The sequence below is a fragment of the Suncus etruscus genome, chromosome 3 (assembly GCF_024139225.1).
Source record: "Suncus etruscus isolate mSunEtr1 chromosome 3, mSunEtr1.pri.cur, whole genome shotgun sequence".
Taxonomy (NCBI): Eukaryota; Metazoa; Chordata; class Mammalia; order Eulipotyphla; family Soricidae; genus Suncus; species Suncus etruscus.
This window is the reverse complement of record NC_064850.1, coordinates 137,511,191-137,528,813: the sequence shown is the minus strand read 5'-3', so window position 1 is coordinate 137,528,813 and position 17,623 is coordinate 137,511,191. Positions and strand designations below refer to the sequence as shown.

Here is a 17,623-nt window from a genome sequence, read left to right as displayed (position 1 = left end):
TTATTTACACGACTCAATTTTTATTCAACATTCTTCATAAGAAGTTTGTATTTTAATTGGTATATAACCATTACACACTGTTTTGTTTTTTTTTTCCATCATTTTAGTCACAGGTAGGCAGTTTTTGGTAACAGTTTGTTTCCGCAATGCAAACTAAATACAGTTAAACCTCAATGAGTAACACAAAGATGGAAGTCTAGTGTTAACATCCTGCCTAAGGCTGCATGGGTTATTCAAGGAGCCAACTGTCTAGTCTGAATAATTATACCAACAAGTATAAAGCAAAATATAAAACAAGTAGAATTCTGAGGAAACTGAAAATAGGGCTGATGTATAAGACACTGAATACTGCTGAATGCTGCTACTGATAGGAAATTCTTATACTGGGTCCATTTTATCTTTGTAAAACACTGATTTTTTTTTTCTTAGTAATATTTAATTTTAAAAAAATATCAGTTGCATAACCTTCAGAAAATGGGTATATTTAGGTAACTAACCAAAAAGATAACCAGGAACACAGTCTTTGTTCATAGTCTCCAAAGGGATAAAATGCATAAATTTCCTAAAACCTGTTATATAAGGCACCCTATTCCACTTTCTTTTTAAAAGAAACTTTTCCTTTGGTTTCATGTAATTTCTCAGCGAGTCTATCCTTAGTTTCTTCCATTTTCTCTGTGAGAAGCTCCTTCGTCACCTCCATCCGGTCTTGGAGATACTCCTTAACAGGAGGAGGTGTTGACATGTAGCCCCGACTTCGCAGATACTTCACAGTGAAGGAGGTTCCGCCCAGAGTCACAGTATAACGGGCAGGGGTTGCGATCTGAAGGGAAAAAGCAAACTGATGTAGATCATACCAGATTCTATCATCTTGAAAAAAAAATTCCAATCAAAATCTCTGGAGACTAGAACATTATGTGAGGCAAAACTGGTAAGTCACACACATCTTGCAGATATGGCCAGGTTTAACCAGAGTACAAAAACTAATATAGGGACTGGTTAAAGAGAATCCTAAAAGTAAAGAGATTCTGCATCATATTTTGAGGCTATTGTTCTAAAATTAATATTTATAACAGACTTGAAAGAGCTGTCTGTGTGCTATGTCTTATGTTCCCACTTCATTTTCTCCTGAACTTACTCTTCACCAAGCAGACTGACTCATCACAGTGAGCTGGATGTCCCTAACAACAAAACTACCAGAACTGGCTTTTCCAACTTGGAAACTAGCCCAATTTACCCAACTGACCTCTTCCAGGCCTTCTTGCTGAGTCCTCTTTATGTCCCCTACTGCTGATATGTCAGGACCTCATTTGGCCCTCGAGTCAGTTTTTTGTCTGCCCCCTTCACTCCTGTGACAGTTTTGCTCAGTTGTATCTTTTATGCTAGCAATATTAATTATATATTAATTAAGTTTCAATTTCAGACTAGGAAGTTTCCAGCTTAAATAACTCCTATGAAAAAGCAAAGTGCTCAGAATGACTTGAGAATATCCTGACCTGATTGTTTCCAACCATAATCCTTCCTCTGGGTTTCACTCGAGAACCAGCATTTGGGTTTTCCCCACGTGGAATGTTCTCCCAAACAGCTGCCTGATTAACATCATCACCTTCTCAGTCTGGTCTTTCCTCCGAAACTGCAATGGGGTGTGGTGTGTGTCTCTAACCCATAATGTAGACAAATTAAATATGCTAGATATATTTTCTTGTTTATTTTCTCTACAACTGCTTCCTACCACTAGAATAGATATAAACCCCACGAGGGTAGTCCTTTTATGCTTTTATTTAATCACAATATTCCCAGCACCAGAATGACAGCTGGTACACCAATTTTTGTCATGTCAAACAATGATGCATATTAAGGACAGTATGTGGAAGTGAATGATTATATCCTAGCTAGTGCCATAAGGTCATATTACAAGTTATTTTGCTTACATACTTTTTTTTGTACATCTTCTTTTTATTTTTTACTCATTAACTTTGTCATGATAATGTAGTCTAACTCTATATGTGGTAAGCTTCACATTGAGAGCCAGTCCTTCCAGCCCTCTTCTCTGTTGTCTCTGGGCATTATTACAATAATGTCTTTTGCTTTTCTTAAAACCCATAGATAAGTGATATTATTGTGTCTATCTCTCTGCCTCTGACTTATTTCACTCAGCATAAGAGATCCCATGTACATCCCTGTATAGAAAATGTCATGACCTCATCTCTCCTAATGGCTGCATAATATATATATATACCACAGTTTCTTTAGTCATTTATCTGATAAAGGCATTTTCATACTTTTTTACATATTTTGTTTGCCATATCTCACTTGAGGAATTTGCCTTATTGAAGCAATAATTTTTAATTTGTTGCTTTACTAGATAAACTATGGGTTACAGAAAAAAATCAGGATAAGCCCTTCCACATTTCCCACTCACTGAGCAGGAAGAACAGTTTCAGCTCAACAGTGCATATTTACACACTGAGTGTAACACAAAGCACAATAGTCAGTGTATGAAAATACAAAGAGTAAGAAAGCATGGTTATGAATTCCTAGGGGCTCTTTCCAAATAAAATTTCAATGAGAGTGACAGGGTACTGTGATATGAAATAGAATAGCTAAAAATTTATGATGGTGTATATGGATTTTTGAAACAATTCAAAGGAGAAATTATTTAAATCATTATTTTGAGTAAGGTCAAATAACTCAAAATAACTATAAATGGCAATCTATTAATTAGTAAGTTTTAATGGTAAAAACCTGACTTAAGGGGCTGGAGACATAGCACAGTGGTGGGGTGTTTGCCTTGCGAGCAGCTGACCAAGGACTAACAGTGGTTTGAATCCTGGCATCCCATATGGTCCCCCAAGCCTGCCAGGAGCAATTTCTGAGCACAGAGCCAGGAGTAACCCTGAGTGCTGCCGGGTGTGGCTCAACTCCTCCCCCCCCAAAAAAAAAGAAACCACCTGACTTATTAAGTTTTTTTGTTTTTGTTTTTTGGGCCGTACCCATTTAACGCTCAGGGGTAACTCCTGGCTATGCGCTCAGAAGTCGCCCCTGGCTTGGGGAGACCATATGGGATGCTGGGGAATTGAAAACGGTGGGCAGTCCGTCTTAGACTAGTGCTTACAAGGCAGATGCCTTACATCTAGCACCACCTCTCCAGCCCCATGACTTAAATAAGTTTTAACCTACTAGTTAAATTATAAGTACCAGAGAAAATTTCCCCAAGATTTCAGAAAACATTAATGAGATCAACAGGATAAAACTAGCGTTGTTTTGGGGTACAAATACTTTTTATATACCAAAATAAAATAAAACAATATCTAGTGTTTCCTATTTTCTTTCTTAGGATGAAAGTTAAATTTGTCAGGTGAGAAAAATGCAATTATTATTACTAAATTCCATAACTTACAATGAGTTACTTTTTTTAAAATTAAAAGACCTTTAAGCAACTATTTATAAAAGCATCATGATCTGAATTAAGAGAATAATTATAAAGATCATAAACTTCAAGACATAAAACACTACTTTTCAAATACATAAAGGTTTATCACATAAAACAATTTGAATCAAACTTTGCTATACAAGTGGTCCTACAGATTGAACCTGGTTTGGCTGTTGACAAGCCATTACCTTACATACTATGCTAACTCTCCAGTCCTAAAAAGATAACTTCTACCTTAGAAATTCAGAAGTGTTAACATCACATCTTTTTTCAAGGTACTCTTTCTAAATTATTTTATTTGTATTAAGAAATGTAACTAACTATGAGTGCTAACATGGAGTTTTATGGGGTATAGAGCAGATCTCATATTAGTAAAACAAACTCCAGATAGTACCCACCTTAAACAAAGCATAAGCAGTTAATGCATTTCCACTCTGGGAATTTTTGAGAATGTTCACCACGTTGTCAGGTAACCCAATGAGTTCTAGGAAAGGAACAACATTCACTCCTCTAAGAAAGAAACAAAAAACAAAATTTAAACACACACACACACACAAACATCTTGGGATATTTTTAAAAAATTACATGAAAACACCAAAACCAATTTTTTTAAAAAAAAAAGTTAATTCTGTATTAACAAATCTTTCTTAGATAATAAAATAATACTATTAAAGTAAGAATTAATGTTAAATGAAACTCTGATTCAAACAATAATGCTCTCCCTTTTCACTTTTTTTACTCTGTAGTTTCCAAAGCCTGAGCGAAATCTGTGCTTCACAAATTGCCAGTTTTGTGGGGTCTTCTCAACTAATGCAGAAACATATAATTGCAAATGCACAGTAAGAATCTGAATTAAATGCAGTAAATAAATGGATCAGAATTTTGCTTCACATGTACCTGTAACTTTAGGGCATAAAGCCCAAAACAAAAGGCATCTGCTGAGACAACCCATCATCACAGAACTACAAATCTCTGCAAACTTTTGTAGGGCAGAATGGGCAATAATGTCCTAAAATAAAGTCTAGTTATGTATCTAGTTAGATACACCTGAAATAAAAGATTGTAGAACCTTGAGGCCTTCTGTCATGAGTTAACTAAGTATAGAATGGTAATTCATATTATAGTGTCAAGAAAAGTAATAATGCTAGTTAGCTGTCAGAGTAGTCAAAAACAAACACTGGTAAGTAACGCAGTGTGACAACAAATGTCCACTCTCTGAGTTATAAACTATTTTTCTTTATTCTTTTAATAGTAAGTAGACAACAAGACTATAACAGAATTTATTCTAGTTACAACCAAATAAAGCCAGTCCCTTATTAACTAAATTGAAAACCTGCACTTATTATAATCAGCTGTAATTTTACAAAGAAATTATCACAGTGATTTACACACTGACACCAAATATCTCCAGTATAATTAATAAATAATTAATTAATAATATAATTATTTAGGGTTCTGCTTTTTATTTACAGAACCTTCAATAATGGAAAAATAATTTAAAAAACAATAAAACAAACACACTAATAGTCCAAATGAGAGTCTCATTAACTTAATGAAAATTTTGATTTTGCCATGGTCAGGAAGGGGGCAACTTGGGGGGGGACAGAAGAAATAGTATTACTTATGTCATTACCAGGAGTCAGAAAAACCTTTAAAAACTCAAAAAACATTTTCACGGGGCCTGGAGAGATAGCACAGCGGCATTTGCCTTGCAAGCAGCCGATCCAGGACCAAAGGTGGTTGGTTCAAATCCCGGTGTCTCATATGGTCCCCCGTGCCTGCCAGGAGCTATTTCTAAGCAGACAGCCAGGAGTAACCCCTGAGCAATGCCGGTGTGGCCCCAAAACAAAAACAAACAAACAAAACAAAAACAAAAACATTTTCACATATAGATCATAATTAAACAGTGGAAGCATATGCCTAAATAATTTTGACACTAGGGGTCAATCAATGGCAGTAAGAGCTTGTGTGGCATACTCCAAGCCTCATACTCTAAGGGAATTCTAACAGCTGAGCTGTGAAAGGGTCATGAGATGGTTCAGTACTTTAGGAAGTACCCTGGGCAGGCAAGTCTTGCTCTTACTCCCTGTTGCTATGTGTAGGCCATCCTGACTGTCAACAGTATGGGGCTCCAGTAAGATAAAGAAAAAAAGCAAAGGATATAAAATAAAAAGGTACATGATTTTATGGTAATAAACTAAGGACTTTGGAAACTGTTACTTCATTGAGTAGTATAGGAAAAAGAATTTTCATAAGGACCTCATGAAAAGAATGAATCCTACAGATTCCAATGATATATATAATAAAGAAGATAATTGAAAAATAGGAGCATGGGGCCAGAGAGATAGCACAGCGGTAAGGAGTTTGCCTTAAAACGCAGAAGGACGGTGGTTTGAATCCCAGCATCTCATATGGTCCCCCTAGCCTGCCAGGAGCAATTTCTGAGCATAGAGCCAGGGGTAACCCCTGAGCCCTGCCGAGTGTGACCCAAAAATTAAAAAAAATAATACCAGCTGTGGCACAAAAACAAATAAAACAGTGTTTTTAGGGCCGGAGAGATAGCATGGAGGTAAGGCATTTGCCTTTCATGCAGAAGGACAGTGGTTCGAATCCTGGCATCCCATATGGTTCCCTGTGCCTGCTAGGGGCGATTTCTGAGCCTAGAGCCAGGAGTAACCTCTGAGCACTGCCAGGTGTGACCCCCCCCCCCCAAATAGGAGCAGCATTAATGAAGCAAAAAATAAAAAGCCTCTTAGAATTTTTGTAAAAAAACATTCATTTCCAAAAGTAAATGCAGTCTCCACTTCATAAATCAGTTTAGCATATAATGACCTTTTTCCTAGGAGTCAGGTTTATTTTTTTGTTTGTTTTTTGGGCCACACCTGGTAACGCTCAGGGGGCACTCCCGGCTATGCGGTCAGAAATAGCTCCTGGCTTGGGGGACCATATGGGATGCCAGGGGATCAAACCGCAGTCCGTCCTAGGATAGTGCATGCAGGGTAAATGCCTTACCGCTTGCGCCATTGCTCTGACCCTAGGAGTCAGTTTTATACAGAAAACCACATTTTATTAATACCATAACATCAAGCCCTGAAGCATACCCAACTAATGGTAATTCTGAAAAGTATAAGATAATTCTATCATTTATAATAATAATATAATTTTATTATTAAAAAATCAGTGATATGGGGTCGAAGAGATAGCATTTGCATTGAGTGCAGAAGGTAGGTGGTTCAAATCCTGGCATCCCATATGGTACCCCGAGCCTGCCAGGAGTGATTTCTGAGCATAAAACCAGGAGTAACCCCTGAGTGCTGCTGGGTGTGACCCAAAAACCAAAAAAAAAAAAAAAAAAAAATCAGTTATACATATCAGTGCCCTCATGACAAGGAAATAACAGAGCTTAGTCTTTTTCAGTCATTAAAGAAAAGCCTATATATAATAGCACCGTGAAAGAAACAGGATAGGGGCATGCATCTGGTTCTGCTAGTGGCAGAAACAAACTGTAAGCCACTGGGAGCTGTGCCTAAGTGCAGTCATACTTCTTAAGTAATATAATTACTATAATTTAACTATAATAAACAGTATAAACAGGGGCCAGAGGGATAGCATAGCGGTAGGGCTTTTGCCTTGCAAGCGGCTGGCCCAGGAAAGACCAAGGTTCGATCCTGCGGTGTCCTATATGGTCCCCCCAGCCAGGAGCAATTTCTGGGTGCATAGCCAGGAGTAACTCCTGAGCATCACCTGGTGTGGCCCAAAACCCAAAAATAAACAAAACAAAACAAAACAAAACTCCCAGTCTAAACAGTAGTATAATAAAATAATGCATTTAAAAATACACTACAGGCCAGAGTGGTGGCACAAGAGTTAAGGCATCTTGTCTTGCCTGTGCTAGCCTAGGATGGAACACGGTTCAATCCCCTGACGTCCCATATGATCCCCCAAACCAGGCGCGACTTCTGAGCGCATTGCCAGGAGTAACCCCTGAGCATCACCTGATGTGGCCCAAAAACCAAAAAAAAAAAAAAAAAAAAAAAAAAAAAAAAAAAAAAAAAGGCACTATTTGGAGGCCTGAGCAATAGCACAGAGGTTAGGACATTTGCTGTGCAAGGGGCCAACCAGAGTTCGATCCCTGGCATCTCATATGGTTCCCCAAGTACCACCAGGAATAACCCGAGTGTGCAGCTAGGAGCCACACCCCTGAGCAATGCTGGGTGTGGCCCCAAAACCCAAAAAAGTAAATGAAATAAAAAATATTGTATTTTATAATACATGTTATATTTTATAGTAAGTACATGACAATGCCCCCAAAAGTTTAACTAAGTGGGGCTGTAGAGTTAGTACTGTGGATATCATTCTAGCATTGCATGTGGCTGACTGGGGTTCAATCCCCAACACCCCATGTAGCCCCCCAAGCACTGCCAGGAACATTCCTGAGTGCAGAGCTGGGAGTAATCACTGGTTGTGGCCCCAATAAAACATTAGCAATAACTAAAAAAAGTGTTTCACTTAAAAAAAATTTAAGTTATTGTAATAAATACCAATTAAGTTTATTATCTTACATTTTAAAGTATATAATAAATTACTTTTAACTAGAACAAAGGGCTGTGACATTTATCAAGTCTGCAATTTGCTCTTTCATGTCTACAACAGATATTAGAAAAGTGTGTTACTAATTTACCACCAAAACCACATATATGGCAATTCTTTTCACGTTTGTGAACATTCTAAGTACAGAAGTGCAAGGTGCTGTCAAACTTCTGAAATCTAGAATTCCTGTACGATGATAACTGCAAATAGGAGAGGAGTTGTGATTAAAAGTACTGGACTTTATAAATCTTGGGTTACACTATAGACCCCACCTCTTACCTGCTGAGTTTTTAATGAAGAAAGCTGTTATTTTTAACTTCTTACCTATTTTCTCATTAATAACGTAGAAATAATTATACAACCATAGCTTCATATGTTTGCTATGAGGATTTAAATGGAAAATACATAGCAAAGTAAAGTGAAAAATGCTTGATGTACACGATAATGAAACACTAGCTATTATTAAAATGTGAAAACAAATATAAAAAGCAGTTCACTTTTGAGTTGTGATAAAGCATTTAAATATTAAAGCATTTTAAAAACTATTTCAGGTTTAAGAAAATTAACATTTTGATAATACTGAGGTACTAAAGCAAAAACTTACTTCATGGCTGCATAATAAAATGTTCCAAACCAAATTCCAGAGGTTATTAGATGCACTGGAATCAAAACTTTGCCATATTGTCTAAATGTTTTCTTAAAGCGTTGATAAAGACTAATAGAGGTATCCTGTAAAGGATCAAGTTCTTCCTTTTTTTCTGGAGGTTCTGAGGGTGTGGCTTTGGATGATAAAACCCTCTTGGACAAAATATCTTGATTCCACTCCTTATGAGGAAGGAGTTCTGGTTGGAGGGCATGACTGAATGTCTTCTTTTCCTTTGCAGCACACAGGGCAGCAGATACATGAAACCATTGTTTCTGAGGGCCCAGAACCAAAAATATTCTGCATTGAGCTTTATGTGCAATTAATGGCTCTTTTCTCTTTTGACAATGTCCAAAAAGACGAGCTTTATGTGGCTCGATGCATGTCCTATGTGCCAGTCGAAATACAGTTCTTGGCACGTTCCATTGCATCTTGAAGAATGATGATGGAAGGATTTCAGCTCCTGCATAAAACAGATTGAAAAAATAGATCATAACTAGATCTCCATTTTAAATTAATCTACTAAAATACAAATAATTAACTTTGGAGGTAACAGTGCTATAAGAACCATAAAAGTTAATCTTAAAGTATATATACCTACATATTTCTAGTATACGACAATTTTAATATGAAGCAGATTAAAAGACATAATGGAGGGAAATGTTCAAAGCTATATTACTACTATAAAAGGAATACACATAGGGCTTATAAAGAAGAAGCATATTATAACAAAAAAATCATAAAGCCTATAAGCAAAAGACCTGTACCCTAATATTTGGGAAATATACTGCTATGTATCCCCATTCAGACTACAAGGAAAATCCAATAATAAAATGAGGATTATGTCATGGGGTTGTTAACTTCCACAGTGAAACAAACTGGTGCTCAGTATAAGAACGGAAAAAAAAAAAAGATTCTACAGAGTAAGCAGTCATACAGGATGTGTCTGGAACAGCTCAAAATTTGTTGCAGGGGTCAGAACAATAGCACAGTGAGTGTACATGGCTAAACCAGGTTCAACCCCAACACCCCATATGGTTCCCAGAGCCACACCAGGAATGATCCCTGTGTGTAGAGCCAGGAGTAAGGCCCAAGCACCACCAGTTGTGGCCCAAAAGCAAAGAATGAAGGGAGGAAAAAAAGAGGGAAGGGGAAAAGAGATAAGAGGGGAGGAGCTGAAAGCAAACAGAAGAGGAGAAGGCAGGGAGGGAAGGATGAAGAGAGAGGAGGGAGGAATGAAGAGCAATACAAAAATTTAACTAATCAAGGCTATAATATTGCACAATATCTTAGAAAATGTGATCCAAGGTGAAGATGTGAGGAAGAAGTAATAGACATATAAAAGTTTGGAACCTCTCATGTAGCATTCCTAAAGCAGAATAATCAATGGAAAAGAAATAAGGTATTAACAAAGGGGCTAGAAAGATAGTATAGTAGGTAGGGTGCTTGCCTTGCATGCGGCTGACCCAGATTCTCTGGCACCTTATTAAGGTAGCCTGAGTACTGTCATGTTAAGAGCCAGAAGTAAACTGAGCACTGCCAGGTATGGCCCAGAAACCAAAACCCAAACCAAAAAGAAGCTAAGTTAAAGGATGGAAGGCAAAACAGAAATGGAAAAGACCCAAATAAGAAAGAAAGCACCACAATTTAACATTAGATTTGAGAACAGCTCTATCCCCATAATTCCAGCTTCATGAGGTGAAATTAATTAGGTCAAAAGATTTTTTCAAAAGGCCAGAACAATAGCACAGTAGGGCATTTACCTTCTACAAGGCCTGGACACCCCATGTTATCCTCAGCAACCCATATGGTCCTTCCCCCCAGCCTGCCAGGAGCTATTTCTTAGCACTGTCTGGTGCAGCTAAAAGCAAACAAATAAACAAACCTCAAAAGATTCTTCTCTATTCTTTCCAAACCCATACTGCTTCACATTATATCAACATGTTTCAACATGTATATCATCACGAGCTGGAAGTCTAAGTCACTCAAATAAAACCAGGAACACAAAGTATCTCCACAAAACAGTTTTATTCTATGGTTAAAAGGAGCATAAATAACTCTCATGTCTAAAAATGATATGGATTTTAAATGCAAATTGTTAAGTGACAAATGTCAGTTAAAACTACTTCTGGACCAGAGATAGGTACAGTGGGTAGGGCATTTGCCTGGCAAACAGTCAATCTGGGTTTGATTCCTGGCAAACAGTCTCCCAAATAGCACCAGAAGTAATTCCTGAATGCAGAGCCAGGATTAAACTTAGCATCGCCAGGTGTGCCACCCCTCACCCCCAATAAAAAGAGACTATTTCTAGGTCCTGAGAATTAAAGTGGCAAGAGCCAAAGAATCAGGCCCTAAGTTAACACCCCAGGACCACATGACCCTACAGAAAAGCCCCAAATTGCTGGAGGTGTCCCCTATTTAAAAAATATTTTAATAAAGCTAGTAGACCTTCCTCCTCATCCAAGAACCTCCAGAGGATGCATAAAAACACAAGTAGTACTAAATCCCCATACATTGTTTTTTCTCATGTATAGCTGCTAATTTAGGCTGAGACATTAATAGCATAATAAATGAGACTGACTACAATATATTAAATAAATGTGCTTTCTCTTAAAATATCTACTGTACAATATATCTATATATGTATATATTATATATACATTATATCTATATAGTGTACATTATATCAACCCAGTGGTTGACCCTCCCTGGGTAACTAAAACTGCAGAACTCAAAACTGCAAATAAGGTGGGTAGACAATACATACTGGATTATATCAATTACGCAACTTCTAGAAAAGGAAAACTATTACAGGAAAAGATATTGGTTTGAATAAAGAAGATACAGGATGAACAAGTAGAACACAGGCTGATTTTAGGGCAGTGAAACTATCCAGTAAGATATTGTAGTGGTAGATGCATTATCACTATATATTTGAATTGTAAAGCACAAATGTAATCTGAGTTTTAGTTTATAATGTATCTATATTGGCTCACCGATTCTAATAAATGTATCGCACTAAAACAGGATGTTAATAATAGGAAACAATAGGTAGAAAGTGGTGATAAATACTACAGCAATTCTGTGTTTCTGTTCTATGTTGTGATTCTGTTAACTTCTCTAAAATTTACTGTATTTAAAAATACACTTGATTTTATAATATACAACTGATATTCCTCAAAACAAACTTAACCTGGAATTCAAGTACGAGGAAGGGATATCTGTAGAGCACATAAGGTTCCACACAATGAAAAGGGATAAGTGGAGAATTTCCTATAGTTCCACAAATTCTCTCAATTATTTCTAAGAAGACTATTAATTTTTTTTCAAAAGGTTAATATTCAAACTCATCCATTTTAACTTGGTTTGCTGCTTGGGAAAAGTAAAGACATGAATTTATTTATAGTACTTTTGGTGCTCCTCTCCTGGTTCCCAGATTCATTTGATGCCTTCAATTTAATTTCTATTATATAATCCAGGGGTCTCAAACTCGCGGCCCACAGGCCATTTGCGGCCCTCCGTACAACATTTTGTGGCCCTGCCCTAGAGGAATCTTTTTTGTTTTGTTTTGTTTTAGTTGTTTGGGTCACACCCCCCAATGTTCAAGGCTTACTACTGACTCAAGGATCACCCCGACTTTGCCTCCTGCGGTCCCCAGGTAAATTGAGTTTGAGACCCCTGATATAATCCATCTCCTTCAACAGTCTCCGATGGGGTCTTCTAATATAATAGAGAAATTAAACAAATTGTGGTAATGATGGAGCCATAGTTAAATTCTTATCAGGAAAGGCTAAATTATGCCCTCTAGTGCATTCTGATGGAATTCCATTAAATTGCTGATTTCCAGAGCAGTCATAAATGTCAAATGTATCATATGTAAAGAAACACAATTATTCCAAAAATACCACCTTCTGGAAACAGTACAGTGGGCATGGCACTTGTCTCTCAGGCAATGGACATATTCATCCTGCCCCATATGGTCGTCTCCCCCAGGCAGGTCAGGGTAAAGCCAGGAATAAGCAAGCCCTAAAGATGTCTGAGCATAGATGAGGACCGGAAGGACCGGCTCAAGTTATGAAGCTCACTACAGAGGGGTAAGTGTAGTTAGAGAAATAATTACACTGAGAACTATCATAAGAATTTCAGTGAGGGATATAGAAAGTCTGTCTCGAACACAGGCAGGGCGAACACAGGCGAGGGGATAGGGTAGGGAGGAGATGGGGACATGGTAATGGGAAGGTTGACTGGTGAAGAGGGGAGTTCTTTTTATGACTGAAACCCAACTACAATCATGCTTGGAATCACGGTGTTTAAATGTATTAACCCCCCCCCCCCAAAATGCAAAAAAAAAAAGATGTCTGAGTGTGGCTTCAAAACAAATGTAAAACCACAACTTAATTATTTACAGAAAATGTATATTTATTTCTTTTCCCAAGAACTACATTTCAAGATCATATTTTTGATCCTGAAATGATCAAACTCCAAAACTGAATTCCTGAAACTCCATTTTCCCATTCTCTGCAGCTTGTCCTATTTCTAGTTTTTATACTCTTATTCTCTTGTCTCTAGTTCAGGATCTTGATTACCTTTACTGCCCCCCTCCAAATCTAAGATATCTCCCACTAACTTCCCAGTTGGGTTTTGAGTCAACAGTTGGCAGTGCTCCAGCATCACTACTGGCTGGCTCCAGGGACCATAAAGGGCGTTGGGTAGACCCTGGATTGGGTAAGTGCAAGCTGGGGCCCCTTCACTTAGAAGTCTTTAAATAGGGGCCAGAGTGATAGTACAATGTGTAGGGCACTTGCCTTGCATGAGACTGACCTGGGTATGATTCTTGGCACCCCATTATTTTCCCATGAGGAGTGATCCCTAAGCACAGAACTAGGAGTACTGATGGGTATATGCCCCCACCCCCAATGCCAGAAAACAAGGAATGGAATGAAGTAAAATAGTAAAAAAGTGAGCTGGAAGATAAATAGAACTCATCAGGTCAGAACAGTCACAAGAAAAAAATAATTTTAATAAGTTTAAATAGATCTTGAGCACAGGATGTGGTTTGTTAATAGAGCCCAATGACAACAACAAAGGAAAGAAGAACATAGATGATGATGATGGTGATGATAATAATAATAATAGCAATAATAATAATAATAATAATGACAAGGCTGAAGAGATAGTACAATGGGTAAGGTAGAGCCTTGGATGCAGTCAACCTGGGTTTGATCCCTGGCACCCCTTGTACCTCTGGGATAACAAGAGGAACAATACTTGTATTATAGAGGACCCAGTATTAGCTGAAAATATCTCTATTCTGGGGGAGGATAAAAGGAGATCCAGGAAGCTCAAGAATTTCATATAAGAGAAAACCATTATGCACTGTTTGTTAAAAAGAGAATATGAAAAGAGGACAGGAACAGCAGATAGAGCACTTGCTTTGCATGCAGTCAGCATGGTTCTATCCCTGGAACCATATAAGGTCCCCAAGCACCACCAGGAGTGATCTCTAAGCCAGAAGTAGCTCTAAGCCAAAGGTTTCAAACTCAATTTACCTGGGGGCTGCAGGAGGCAAAGTTGGGGTGAGGCAGGGCCGCATAAGGGATTTTGCTTATGGAATATTCGCAATAAAAAAATTGCATTAGTAAGAAAAAAAATCGCAAAAAATCGCATTAAACATTTGCATACCCCGAATGGAACTGCTCGGGGTATGCGAATGTTTAATGCGACTTTTTTCTTACTAATGCGATTTTTATTGCGATTATTCGGTAAACGAATAATCGCAAATACTGCGATATTTGAAGGCCGGCCTCGGGCCACAAAATGTACACGGGCTGCGAGTTTGGGACTCCTGCTCTAAGCACTACTAGGTATAACTTAAAACAACAAAATAAAAATAAATATATAAAAAAACAAGAGAAAAGCAGCTTGTCACATACAAGGTAAACTCTATCCCTGAAGGCTATCAACAGAATTTTCAACAAAACAGAAAATGGCATGGCACACTAAAAATGCTGAAAGAAAAAAATTCCAGCCAAGAATTCTTTATGTAGCTAAATTAAAATCAGAATTAAAGGAACAATTAAGAATAACCTGGTTAAGCAAAAGCTAAGAGTTCATTACAACTAACGATAGCCTTGAAAGAAATGCTAAAAATCTCTTAAATTGAATGCAACTGGTACTAACAAGGAAACTATCAATGGTATGAAGATAAAACAAAAGTATGATGGAGTAGGAGAGATACAGTGGGAAAGACCCTTGCACAAATGACTCTACAAATATTGTCCCAAGATCCACCAGGAGTAATTAATAAAGAAATATATGTAACAGCTATAAAATGCAGCAAAATTATATGAGATAGGAGTACAAATTATTTCTTATTTGAATAAAACTGGGGGAGGTGTGAGAGGTTCACTTTCCCATCTTAATAAACTCTACCTGTCTATCTCCTATTCCAATTGAGGATCCCTTTTTTTCACTCACGTTTTAATATTAACAACCTGCTCGGTTAGGGCATTTGCTTTACATGAAGCTAACCCAAATTAGACCTCTAAGCTGTTCTCCAAAGCTCCACCAGGAGAGATCGGTGAGTGCTGTCAGGAATTAAACATCACTTCGTCCAAAGAGCACCAAAGGTATGTCTCCACACTTCTCTAAATTTATTAGATGATATTTTTTCTAAAAAGACAGGCATGGGGCCGGGGAGATCAGAGAAGCGGCTGATACAGGATAGACCTCGGTTTGATCCTCCAGCGTCCCAAATGGTCCTCCAAGCCAGGAGCGATTTCTAAGCACAGGAGTAACCCCTGAGCGTCACTGGGTGTGACCCAAAAACAAAACAAAACAAAACAAAACAAAACAAAACAAAACAAGACAAGACAAGCATATGTCTATTAAGAAATTAACCCATGCGGGCTCGGAGAGATAGCACAGCGGCGTTTGCCTTGCAAGCAGCCGATCCCGGACCAAAGGTGGTTGGTTCGAATCCCGGTGCCCCATATGGTCCCCCGTGCCTGCCAGGAGCTATTTCTGAGCAGACAGCCAGGAGTAACCCCTGAGCACCGCCGGGTGTGACCCAAAAAGCGGGGGAAAAAAAAAAGAAAGAAAGAAAGAAAGAAAGAAAGAAAGAAAGAAAGAAAGAAAGAAAGAGAAAGAAAGAAAGAAATTAACCCATGCAATAGTGCAAACTAGCATTTCCAAAATATGTAGATCATATATATATATATATATATATATATATATATATATATATATATATATATATAGGCTGGAAATTCAAGTGTAGGAAGAATTCTGGTGTGAGGAATTTTGGAAATTCAGAATAGGAACTGAAGTTGAGGTGTTTCCTTGAGATTTGAAATGCAGGCCTTCAATTGTATAATGAGGCCCACCCACATCTCTGATCATATTCCTATATTTAAAATCAATTGATCAACTATTATTTTCATCTTTCAAATAGCATCACGGTAACACCTTAAGTGTTTTTAATAACTTTGTTTATACCCTAGTCAAATTGGTATATAACACTAACTATCACACAATAAACGTATTACTTCTCAAATCTTTAAAAAAATAACTTTTACAAAAAATTGACTATAGAGGGGCTGGAGCGGTGGCGCAGGGTGTAAGGCTTGTGCCTTGTGTGCGCCAGTTTAGGATGGACAGCGGTTCCATCCCCCGCGTCCCATATGGCCCCCCAAGCCAGAGGCAATTTCTGAATGCATAGCCAGGAGTAACCCCAGAGCGTCATCGGGTGTGGCTGAACACCCCCCCCCCCCCCGCAATTGACTAAAGGTCAGATTTCAGTAGGGAAACTATAGTGAATGATCTAGAAAAAGTCAGTTCTTCCTCCAAATTGGGAGAAAACTCATTTTCTATCAACAGATCCTTCTTTCCTACCCACAAAGCAATACCACTCTTAGGAAGCTACAACATGCTATCTACTGCTTACAAATAATTATATTTCAAAATTGTGATCTCCCCATTTCTAGTTAAGATCAGACTTTAATTTTTTTTTTTTTTTTTGCCCGAGTGCTGTCAAAAGGAGCAGTAATCGATAGAAAGGATGCTCTCAACTGCATCCGTGGCTTGCTTTATCATACTCGGAGCAGATCATCTACAAGTCCCGCCTAGAGATTGAGAATCTAAACAAGAGGGGGTGACTTGAGTGGGCCGCAAACTCGAAGGAGAGAATGAGATTTTACAAACACGGGCTGAAAACATGACTTAGAAAAGAAAACTTTTGGGGTTTCAAGGTTTCATCAGGCGCCTTTGCCAAGGCGATTTTTTATATCAGGCATTTTGCAAAAAGCTCCCGAGTCACTCACTCCAACTTCCCTGGAATCCATGATTCCCCCCCAAAGAATGTCCCTGAACCGCGGGGACCCCAAGGAGTCCGAGAACGCTTCGGGGAACACCCAAAACTTGCCCACCTCGGGCTTCTCAGGGCTGAACCAGTAGCTGGCAGAGGACGCGGACTCTCCAGGGGTCCGAACTGGGGTGGTGGTGGTGGGGGGATAAGAGGGCGACCCTGCGGGGATCTGGGGGTAACCGCCCGCTGTCACCCACAGCGTCCGGGCCACACCGACTCTGCCCGTCCAGTCCCGGGCAAAGCAGAAGATGCAAGAGCCGGGCAGAGAGAGTGCCGGCACAAAAGCTGCAAAGGTGGCAAAGGCTGCCTCCCCGGCGCAGGCCGCGGTGGGGACCAACTGGGCCCCAGCTGGCACGGGAGGCTTCCAGCCAGGGCAGAGCAAAGGGCAGCAAAGTGAACACGACTCCCGAGGGGCGCTGCAGCCCAGAGAGGCAAGCGGGGGTGACCTCTCGGGCTCTCGGGCACGGGCTAGCGGCCCCGCGGTGCAGTGAGTTGCGTGTCGGAGGGGCGAGATCGGTGCTTACGGCGGGCACCCCGAGTTGGAAGGTGCCCCCCAGTGCACCCCTTGCGGCCCCTTCGAGGTGCTGGGCCCACC

General features: G+C 39.1%; 1 protein-coding gene across 1 annotated transcript; it reads right to left on the bottom strand.

Moving 5' to 3' along the window:
* Positions 1–15,878, bottom strand: FAM210A (family with sequence similarity 210 member A). Its single transcript, XM_049770131.1, has 4 exons — positions 15,828–15,878; positions 8,625–9,126; positions 3,829–3,940; positions 1–820 (listed from the first exon to the last, which is right to left on the bottom strand). Exons 1-4 carry the CDS (start codon positions 15,829–15,831, stop codon positions 587–589), a joined length of 852 nt encoding a protein of 283 aa, XP_049626088.1. The 5' UTR covers positions 15,832–15,878; the 3' UTR covers positions 1–586.
* Between the last annotated feature and the right edge of the window lie 1,745 nt (positions 15,879–17,623).